General features: G+C 29.0%; 1 protein-coding gene across 1 annotated transcript in view; it reads right to left on the bottom strand.

The window, feature by feature from the left end:
* LOC113389441 (WW domain-containing adapter protein with coiled-coil homolog) overlaps positions 1–11945 on the bottom strand; it is a 24115-nt gene extending 12170 nt beyond the window's left edge. The window contains exon 1 of the mRNA XM_026626474.1: positions 11924–11945. Coding sequence (XP_026482259.1) covers positions 11924–11945 — 22 coding nt within the window. The remainder of the gene's footprint in view (positions 1–11923) is intronic.
* Between the last annotated feature and the right edge of the window lie 402 nt (positions 11946–12347).

Here is a 12347-nt window from a genome sequence, read left to right as displayed (position 1 = left end):
TTTGATTTAGATATCACACAATTTTATTACCAATTATTTAACAACTCTGAAAACTACATCGAGTATTTCGAGACATGTTGCTAGAGAACAACAGAGAACATAAAATAGACCAGAAAGGTAATAAATGAAAAAATACTAAAAAATGAGTTCTTACCTATTTCCTATAATTCTACTGATTATGATTTTTAAAAACAAACTGGAAAATGGGCTTCTTCGAGAAAAAAAATATAAACCATTGTATGCCAAAGCCAAATGATACAATTGAATTGAAGCAAAAGTTTTAAACGTGAAAAGTGATCTGTAGTCAATAACAAGAAGAGACCAATAATAATATAATAAATCTAAAGTCAATTTCATAATTATCAAATAGACTATTATGGTGTTACTTAAAGCATATAACACATGAACAAACTAGTGGTGTATGGCATCGTGCCTTAAGGCAAATTGCTGCAACTTTCCGTACCAGAATTAAATATTTAGAAAAAAAACACGTAATCAAAAAATATTGGTCAATGATCAATAGCAATTAATTTAAACATTTTCCAAATGAATAATCATAATCACTATATATTTGATCGTTCATAAAATATACAGTGACTATTTTATCGCTCAAAACACTTGAAAATGTTTACTTTAACAAGAGATGCTGAATGAATTCATCTGAGGATATATTTGTTACGAGTAAAATAACGCATTTGAAATTTATACAGTTTTAAACTTAATCGTAAATTTCAAATTTATATTTGAAATATAAAACTTTGTATATTTTTGAAAATGTTGAAAAAAAAATTTCTGAAAATTTTGAAATTTGCTTGAACCGTATAAGTAAACCTTGAAAATTAACAATCTTGGTACAGAATTTTTAAAAATTTAATCAAATATCGGATGTGCATATGTCTAATGATCATTTCTGACCGCGAAGTATTATTTTTTTTACTTTTTCCTTACCAAAAGTTTCACTAATTCTTCATTTTGTCAATACAAGCAAAATGTCTTTTGAATCATTCAAATCAGGTACTTCGTTCTCTGAGAAACTAAATTATGGTATTTGGCACTTTTTGCTCCGTATCTTCGAAACGGCTGGACCTGTCTTTACCAAAAACAAATCAGCACATCTTTCTATCAATAGGAATCGAATGTTTTTTGAATCATTCAAATCGGTGGAAACATACATACACACACATACATTTATTTTTTCTAAAGTATGCCAAAATGTTCGGAAACCTTTGAAACGTAAAAATATACAATGACAACAATAATATAACAATCAAAAGACAATGTCATTATCACCAAACAGTCTCTATTAAGGTGTTATTTGAAACATATAATAATAATCATAAATATTTTGATTAATTAAGCTTGAGCAGCATTTTGGCTTAGGAAAAGTTGTATGAACTTTGCGGTATGTATAACAGACCTAATCAATAAAAGTTTAACTTACCATATTTTTAATAGTAAGTTTTTCGTTTTATGTTATTTGGAACATAATTTTTTTCCCCCGAAAGTATTTCCAGGTCATACATTACTAACAAACTTAACAAGTAGAAATGAATCGTGGCGCAATATAGTTCTTTAAGTGGGCCCTATATAGTTTATCAATATTGCCCTAACATTTTTCTATAAACATTTTCCCATATAAAGCCAATATTGAAACAATATAGACGCCATATAATCCCAATATTTGTAAACAATGTGAAACTCCCATCCAAAACCAATATGAGCACTATATAAATAATCAATATTTAATCCATATTAAAAATTAACATAAAATCTTAAATTTTAAATGCATTAAATTTTTAAAACAATTATTGTCCCATACGTATTTTTAAAACGAGCTCCAGTCCACAAAGGAGCAATATTAGTAAAAAAAGATCTAAGATTTGAATACTGCGTCCCGATCCGCCACCCCTCTGGCCACAATTAATTTCTACTGGAAATCTTTAAATTCAGACTTGATTGAACTTGATTGAAATAAATTTTTCGCTTTTAATAACGGACTTATCCACCATATTATAACATAAATTTTGTATCAAAATTGTTAATTAGTAATGAGAATATAATTATTTGTGAATGATGTGAACAAAAAAGTCATTAAGTACCCTGCGTATTTTTTCCAAAACATGAAATACTTTATGTTCTGACATGCATATATGGTCAATACATGTATGTATGTTCGAGCATGTGTATATTCTACCTGCCTACAATGTCAGTGGCCAATATGTGTATGGACTTATGAGGGCGGAAGGGTGCAATAGGCGCGGATCCCTTTGATGTGTCTGCCCAGGGGATGAATCTAAACATCTCCGTTTCACGGTCGTAGTAATATACGCAGGAGTCAACTCGCATATAGCATAGCGTAACCTACATTCCATTTAGGACTACATTTGAGGACTATGATATATATACTAGATGACCCGACATAAGTTGTCCTGTACCCATGTCTACAATTCAAAAGTTCGAAATTTTTGTAATATCCTATCCTATAGCTTTTTAATATCCTATTTGATAGCCTTGCTTTTGTGATTCATCTATGGTCTTAGTATAAGCAGTATAAAAAATTCAGAAAAAAATAATATAGTATCTGCGGTAAAAGAACAATATTACACTTGATTTTTCCACACAACAGAATTGCTTCAATAATTTAGTCTATAATTTTCATAATCCCGTACGATATATTAGTTGCTTTTTGGTAATTATAATTTCTAAAGTACATTCTTATTAATAATAATTTAATAAGCATTATTGTTTATGTTCAAATCTTAGGTGAATTAATTTGTGAAATCTAGTTCATATGAGCACTCTTCAATCTAAGATCAACTTGCTAAATATTCCATATCCAATGCCAAACGAATGAAACAAAGTTCTAAATCATTTTTTAATTAGTAGAAATATTTTTTTATATTGTTAAATAATTTAGTAAAGTAAACCAATATGCGACATGCATAAATTTAAAAAACGTATATGCAATTTTGGACTTATTGCGTTATTTATTAAATTGAATTATATAATTTCATCTGACAAACATATACTGTTGACTGTATCTTATATTATTTTAATTTCTGGCACATTTCAGGTGCTTTTCGGCAATAATAATATAGACATTGAATTTTTTTCTTGTATATTACATTATAATATTATCTAGGGCCTACATAATATTTAGATACTATTTAGGTAAGGCCTAGATTCTGGGCCCATAATTTCAGCTAAATTCAAATGTCAAGTGAATTGATATTTCTAGTACTTGACAGTTCAAATGTTTTCAATATCAAAAAATGATAAGTGTTTTTTTTTTAATTTTCGGCCATTTATTTCTGCAATATTACTATAGTTTTATCGTTGATTAAATCTTAAAAATTATCTTTGACAAACTCAAAAAAGAATTATCAAAATCCGAATAACCGGTTAGAAGAAGTATCAAATCATATATATTTTTTGAATCCGTGCGCCTGAAATCGTGAACAAAAAATTGTATCCACACCAAAAAAATATATTTTTAATGTTTGGATAATTACCATAACTTATCCTAACAAATATGAAAGTAATAAAGAAATAAATATTGGAAAAGAAAAACTAACTAGGTGTAGGTGATATTTAAACCAAGTTGTAGAATATTTCCCACATATGTACACTAGTATACATAAAGGACTTAATCAATTTATAGTTGTGTCACTAGAATTTTAAAATTTTAATATACTTCATCATTAAACGCATTGATGGTTTTGTATAATTAAACTATTTTTGGTATTTCCACAATATTTTAGAAACCATGAACTCTATTATCATACTAAGTTTGGTCAAAAAAATATGTTTCAGCAATTAATTACGAAGAAACAGTCCGACCGAAATTTACCAAAATCCATACAGCATTCCTAACAGCTATCTTTTGTATAATCTTTTTGAATTATTAAAATCAATTCAGTATTTTGGCTTGAACGTGGAGGAATATTTCGCACTTTTTTGCTAGTTACAAAAAAACGGCTTGACCGATCGTCACGCAAAACTGATAGATGCGAGTTGCAATCCAGTTACATCAGACGGCTTTTAAATATTTGGAATCAGCAATTTCAATTTAAAATATATATACTTACATACACACATTTATACTAACACACATACATACATACAGACAAATGACCACTCAAGTTAAGAATGGTAACATTCTAGATCCTTCCCCCACGAAGTAATGCCCAACGGCGGTTTTCGTGGGGACTAGAGGCAAGGGCAAAGTGTAGGTTTTAGTCGGTATTTATACCAGGCCGGTATTGAGTCCGATATACCCAGACAAATGAATTAGTCTGGGATGCGCAAAGGCATTTTCTTCGCAATACAAAAAAACATACATACATACACAGTGTATTACACACATACTTATTCCAAATTTGGTCTCAAATAATTCTGATTTAGAATGTCGAAAAAATGTAGAATTAGCAAGTCGCACCTTTTCGTAGAAACATATACATCTACTTCGAAATGTTACAAATGGTAAAAGTACATTATAATGAGAATTCACAGTAACAAGTACTGAAATGATTAGACCATCAATTAGTAGTAACTGTAGAATTCGGTCGTTATTTACACAACAACATTCAGTATTTTTTTCCTGGCATTTTTTTTCTTTTCTCTTTTTTAATCTGAAATTATGGGTTCTGTGGGCTGCTGTGATTAATAACTAACTAAATTACTAATTACTAATAAACTACGATGGTCTTTATAGATGGCAACCCCAACAGTTGTTCCATCTGTATGTGATCAATTTCATTATAACCATTTCACTAAAACTGGTGAATTTTTCTTGATACAGAAAATCGGGATTGGAACTTGTTTCACTTGAAACATATTGCTATATATATATGTTCAAGTAATGATTGTTGTCACTGCTGCTTGACATCAGGCTGCTCAAAGCGAATATTGAACCGAGATCCCCTGAATCAAATTAAGTCGTTCTGGCCACTTATCTATAAGCTCTACCTTTTTCTTGCTTTCAAAATTGAATTGACTGGATAATTCAATTTGTAAGCGTTAGCCCTCGAAGGTTAAAATTTTGTATGTATTTGAATTTTTTACTAAAGTTCAAGCCCTACGTTATAATAAGGATTTTCAACAGCAAGTACTGAAACGATTAGAGCATCCAAATAGTTGTGTTCCTATTTGTAATCTGGAACATACAATTAGGATGTTTCGAGCAATTACAACAGTTGAGAGTTGCTCTCTGGCCAAGACCGCAATTGTTGCCTAAATAGATCTTCTACTTTGCAATTCCATTGAAGTTTTCGTTATTGTTCTTCTTCAAAGGGGTAATAATCGCTTCAGTAATATTCGCAGAGTTTTGAATTAAACACGGAGCAATCTGCATTTAATTGTTTGCATATAAATGAATAGATGATGAGAGGAGAAGCCGTGACATTGGTTCGGATGATAAAATATGTAATATTGAAAAAGCAATTTCAAATTTATTAAAAAAAATAGACTAACATCTATAATTAAACAGTGCAGAACTCTAGTAGATACGCTACTGGGTGTTTTTGTATAGCGAAGGAAATGCTTTTATGAGTTCCAGACTAGGTCTTTTGTCTGGATATGTCGGAGTCAATACCGCCTGGGTTTAATACCGACTAAAACCTGCGCTTTGTCCTTGCCACTGGTTCCTATGGAAATCGCCGTTAGGCACTACTTCATGGGAAAAGGATCTAGAATGTTATCATTCTTATTTTGTATTTATACTTATCTATACGCTTTTGGGTGTATCTACTAATTTGTAATCAACTTTATTTTACCAGATTTTTCACAGCATTCTGTGCTTAATATAATAATATATACAGATTGCAAAATAAAATTGAAATAAAAAAATAGTGCTGATAATAGTTAGCTACATATTTTTTATAAGCTACTACATTATCTATGATTTATGTGTTTGTCGTCGTACATTCTAACCAAGTATTTTTATTACAAGAGAAACCCAGTGGTCAACCACATTTGTGATAGATTATTAGATTATTAGATAGTAGACCTGTTGCAGCAATGCCCACAAATACTTTAATAAGAATTAACAGCTCTCCATCCAATAGAGTAAATTATACATCATTAAAATCAGAAACAACTTCACATTTCTAGTCAAGTTAAGTGTAATTTTTTAAATAAAACTTCTTTAGACGCGACTAGAGCGTAAATTCGTACAAATGCAACGGAAGTGCGTTACGGCAGAGTCGAGTGCCAATGATTCGTCATTAGCTCTTGATGATATCATTTCTATGCGGATCGAGGCTTCTATTGTGCGAGGCTTCTTTGTATGCGTGACATTATACGTGCGTACGTCACCGAAAGCGTGAAGCATATTGTTCATTTATCGGTGTTTCATACCATTACATTTTAAGATTAAATATTAGTACAAATTTTGAATTAACAAAAAATGTCTGGATAGGAAGAATATTTTGTCCCGTCGCCAATAAATAATTATAGTGCAAATAATAAAGCAAACGAAAGATCTGTGCCGTGTAAGAAACGTAAGTTTATTAAAGTAATTTGTATTCTTCGTGGTTACTATATTTTTTGGGGGCTATTAAAATGGAAATTACTTTTATAAGCAAGATAGACACTACAACTGTTCAAAGAATGAAACTGTATTGCCAGCGAAAAACTAGAAAATAAATAAAAAAAGAGTGCGCGTAAGGATCACACGCGATTGAAGTAAAACTTTTAATATTGTTTGAGTAGGCAATTAAGATAAAAATAAAAAAACATCATATTTGAATTTTAAAAATCATATATTAATAATCACATAACATCAATAACACAGTTTAAAATAACAGCGATAGAATAATTGCTATCATATTTCATATATGATATAATAGGTTTGTGATAACTGAAATGAGAGACATAAATTTTGCTTTGTAAACTATGTACATTTCTGGAGAAAACTGCATCAATAGTCGTGCCATATCTTGTGGTTGATTCAAATGAAGAATTATTCATTGTTAAATTAAATTTATTATTTAAAAAATCAATTAATGGTTGAGATTCTTCTGAACAAAAATTGACATTGAAACCTCCAGCAAGAATTAGTGGTATCTCGTTGTGATTAGTGTTTAAAAGTTTTGCACGCTCATTAGAAAAATGAAGTAACTGCTGATGAAGAAATTTAATAATATTTGATATGTTTTTATTGGGAGAAATTTAAAGGACGACTATAATTAATGTTTGATTCTGAGTGTTCACACAGCGGACAACTGCAATATATCACCTACTTGTGTAATTTTATTAGGAATTTCAATAGGAATATTGTTGGCGCAAGAAACTGCATAGAAGTCGCATTATGAAGAGTATCTTATTGAAATATTCCTATTAAATATTTCTATTGAAATTCCTAATAAAATTACACAAGTAGGTGATATATTGCAGTTGTCCGCTGTGTGAACACTCAGAATCAAACATTAATTATAGTCGTCCTTTAAATTTCTCCCAATAAAAACATATCAAATATTATTAAATTTCTTCATCAGCAGTTACTTCATTTTTCTAATGAGCGTGCAAAACTTTTAAACAATAATCACAACGAGATACCATTAATTCTTGCTGGAGGTTTCAATGTCAATTTTCGTTATTAATCTACAAGTTGGAGGTCTTTGGAATTCAGTTTGTAAGTCCATTAATCCTGCTGGCCGTTTTCTTCCATAATAAAATTTTTTTTCGTTGTTTTAGAAATGACGAACAATCCATTAATGCTGGTAACTCGTGATCATGCAACATATAGAAGCTGCTGATTATGTGTTTTATTGTATTCATATACAATTTCATCAAAAGTACCACCATGTGATTTGTGTATTGTGAGTGCACAAGCAGATACTAAAGAAAAATGATTTCTTTTGGCAAATATGATTTTATTTCTATTCATTGGAATAGATGAAGATCTCCTGAGAATCGGCACAGCTGTCCTACTGATATTAAGAGTTTGAATATGATGTGCAGCTTTCTTCCTAATTTTGTTACCTATCTTACCAGGAAATTCAAACCATAAACATAGAAGTTCATCATTATCGCCACGTTCTATGTACACTAATTTTCCTACACAACCATTAGCTAAGCCATCACTTACATCAATATTAGTTGTTATTATGTAAAATTTATTCAGAACTAAAATTATTTCATACGGCAAAGCCCCGGTATCAATAACCGATTTTTGTGAAACTGCTGACGAATGTATGATTGTTGATCTGTCGCATGGCAACCTACATAAATATCCGTGGCAGTAGATATTATTTTGTCTTCAACGAGATTCAATATAAATTTATTATATTCCATGACACATGTTTTCTCTAAGAAAAGTCTTATTCCATGAGGACATAATACAGTAACCTCTTCTTTTGTAAAAAAAACGTGATTCAATTAATGCAAGTTCATATAGGGTTTAGCGCTCGACTTACGCATGACATGACGGGAGTGGATACTCGCGACATCAGCGCCTATTAGCGTCGTAGTGTTCAACTTCACGTTGGCGTTTTCGTTGCATTTGTACGGATTTACACCCGTGTAGCCTAAAGAAATTTTTACACCCATATCGCGCCTAAAGAAGTTTCACTTCAAAAACAGGCAATAAATGACTGTATGTTAATTTTAATTACATTAAGTTCTTCGAACACAATAACATGATAAGTGAACTTGTGAAAACAATATTTATTTAGACATAGTTTAACATATTAATTCTCTGCATTTTTATAGATATTAAAAAATATTAAAGCAGTACAGCTTTACTCTAACATGCCGAAGATATGTTTTTCTCACAATTATATCCCAGACACGTTTTGAAGTCTACATGTTTTTCGTTTATGATGGCTATTAAGTATTAGAAAGTTGCTAATTTTTATAAACAATGAAGAGAAAATTTATTTATAAATATAATTGATATTCAGATTTATTACTCTAAACAAGAGATCAAGCACAACAATAGTTTGTTGTAGCTGTGTATCATTTATATACAGATATACTTTATAATCTGGGCATCTATGCAGTTTATTCATTGGTAGTGTTAATGCAATTATTCAAGATTGTTATATTACAGCTGTCCACTGTATCAACGGATATTGTAGAATGTATTAATCAGCAATTACTTTATTTCTTGAATAATGGTTCAAGTCAAAAATGCTAATTCCAATGACAAACCGGTCATGTCGTAATTGAAGTACGACTTTAATTGCATTATTGTTTTCAAATATTATAAATATTTTCAATGCTATTATAAATTTATAATAAATTATATATAAATATGTATAATGGTTGATATTAAAAAATGTGTGCATCATGAGTGTTACCATATTACTGATGAACACTATTCAAAATTGTTATATGATGTATTTATTTTCAATTTAAATGTCATCTCGTACAATAGCAAAAAAGTTTTACTTCAATCACGTGTGGACCTTACAAGCACTCTTTTTGTTATAGTATATAACGGCATATTATAATTATTTTTGTTAAAAATACATAGAGATAAGTCGTTCACCATTACTAGGGTATGGACCCAAATAATCAATTATCCAGCTTTTCCAACAACATAAAAACTGTCTACGTATCTTTAAAATTGCCAAACTTCATCCAGAATAGAAATTCTGCCGTTATGCAAGCAGTTAATAATAATTAAAAATAAATATTAGCCTTTAAAAGCTTTTCGCAACTTCATGAAGTTCGGACTGAGGTAAACGCTCGTTATAGGCTCCATATTAAACAGTTTTATTCACGTTTTATCTTATGGATATATTTTTGGGAGTAAATATATGTATATATATATTATATACATATATATATATATATATATATATATATATATAAATATATATACTAGATGACCCGACGGACGTAGTCCTGTACCCACGTTTACAATTCAAAAGTTTCAAATTTTATAATATCCTACCCTATACTTTTTAATATCTATGGTCTTCTTATAAGCAGTATAAGAAATTCAGAAAAAAATAATATAGTATCTGCGGTAAAAGAACAATATCACACTTGATTTTACCACACAACTTAATTGCTTCAATAATTTAGTCTATAATTTTCATAATCTCGTGCGATATATTAGTTCTAAAGTACATTTTTCTTACTAAAAATTTAATAAAAAAATTTGTTTATGTTCAAATCTTCCGTGAATTAATTTGTAAAATTTAGTTCATATGAGCACTCTTCAATCTAAGATCAACTTGCTAAATATTACATATCCAATGTCAAACGAATGAATTTTTGAAACATGAAACAAAATTCTAAATCATTTTTTTATAAATAGAAATATTTTTTGTATTGTTAAATTAAGTTAAGTTTAAAAAAATAATGTATATGCAAATTTGGACTTGTTGCGTTATTTATTAAACTGAATTATATAATTTTATCTGCCAAACATGTACTGTTGACTGTATCTTATATTTTAGTTTCTGGCACATCTCAGATGCTTCTCGGCAATAATAATGTAGACATTACATTTTTCTTGTATATTATATTCTAATAGTAATTTCAATGTCAAACAATGATTAGTGTTTTTTTTTTATAAATTTTCCCATTTATTTCTACAGTATTACTATAGTTTTATCGTTCATAAAATGTTAAAAATTACCTTTGACAAACTCTAAAAAAATTATCAAGCCCCGAATAACCGTTTAGGAGAAATATCAAATCAGACACCTGTACAGAAGAATTTTGTTTATATATATATTATATATGTTCAAAATACTTTAAGCAATTTGTTGAATTGTAATAATGCCAGACACATGCGTAGCTTTGAATTTTTTAACATTAATCTGAAATTTTCCAACAAGTATTAAGCTTTTATAACTAAATCTCTAAGTTTTAATTAATTGCACAATTTTACAGTAATCTAATTAATGTTAGCTGTTTTCAAACTCAGATTTATCCTCATCTTGTCATTGTGTAACATATGGCGTCATAATAAATTCACACCAATTAAAATCATATGCAAGACTTAATTAGCTAATTAATTAATTCAATGGCTCTCTGAACAATTATTTATATGTTTCCGTTTTTATTGATTAAGTATATTGAACTTGGGTATAAATAAATGTATTGACAAACGCATAATTTTAACATTTGGTGTTTCTTTAAGAAGATTTGAAGATGGTATGGGATCAAAAGAAATTGTAATTATGGAGTAAGAAAGAAAAAAATTATAAAAAACTAGTAGTGTATGGCATCGTGCCTTAAGGCAAATTGCTGGAACTTTTCGTACAGTAATGAAATATTCAAATAATGTTTGCAATTATTAGAAATACAGTTACTTTCATTATTCATATTTTATAGACAAAATATAAAAGTTTATACATTAAACGATGACATTTATATCAGTTTACGTGAAAACTAAATAAATAAAACTTAGTCGAATATATTTAAAATAACGGGCATTGACTAAAATTTATAAGAACTATATAAACTGAATTGCATAGTTAAAATCATATATTTGAAGTATATAAGCAAAATTTAGAACTTTAGCAATATTAAAAAAAAATGGATTTTTTTCTGAAATTTGAAAGTCAAAGAAAAATTCCTCAAAACAATCGTTTAGTCAACACAAGCAAAATGTTTTTTGAATCATTCAAATCGGATGCTTAATTCTCTCAAAAACTGCCATTGTTTGTACATTTAGCTCCGTATCTTCCAAAAAATGTTCAGAAACCTTTAAAACGTGAAAATATGCAAAAAAATTATTTTTGAATTTTGGCCTCTTACTATAACTCACCCTAAGGGAAATTAATGAATCATTCATACGTTTCGACTACCAGTTTTTCTTTAATGGATAAAACTCAAAAATTATTTTAAAAGAAACCCAAAAACCAACCATTTTCGAAGGAATCGACGGAGGACTAATTGATTGAATAAAATAATAAAAATCATTTTAACGAAAGAAAGAGTTTCGCAAATCATAAATTACCTTTTACCTTTTGGTTATCCATATTTTAAAAACTCATTACCACAAGAGCCCAATATAAAATACTATTACCCATGTACATATAATCATACAATATAATTCAATAATACAATAGATTTTATTATGCCATAAATAATTCAGCGATTTCACACTAAGCGATTATTTAAATGAGCGATTTTAAGCATATTTATTGAGTATTTCATCACAATTAAATCGAAATGTTTGATTTTATAGTTAAAATGATGGACACTGAATTATTTATTGCGATCATTCGACTGTCATTATTCGATGAATTCGCAAAATGTTCCGAATTGAATTAAATAGACGATTGCATATTATTACGTAGAACAAATTTAATTTGGGCATCATAATATTAATTACATTTTTGGCAAAATTAATTTGATTTTATTAAATATTATGTACGTTT

This window comes from Ctenocephalides felis, unplaced genomic scaffold (genome assembly GCF_003426905.1).
Source record: "Ctenocephalides felis isolate EL2017-DRISC unplaced genomic scaffold, ASM342690v1 CF-g0.4_SCAFFOLD_03573, whole genome shotgun sequence".
In the NCBI taxonomy this organism is placed as follows: Eukaryota; Metazoa; Arthropoda; class Insecta; order Siphonaptera; family Pulicidae; genus Ctenocephalides; species Ctenocephalides felis.
Note: the sequence above shows the minus strand (reverse complement) of the source record. Positions and strands in the feature narration are given on the sequence as shown.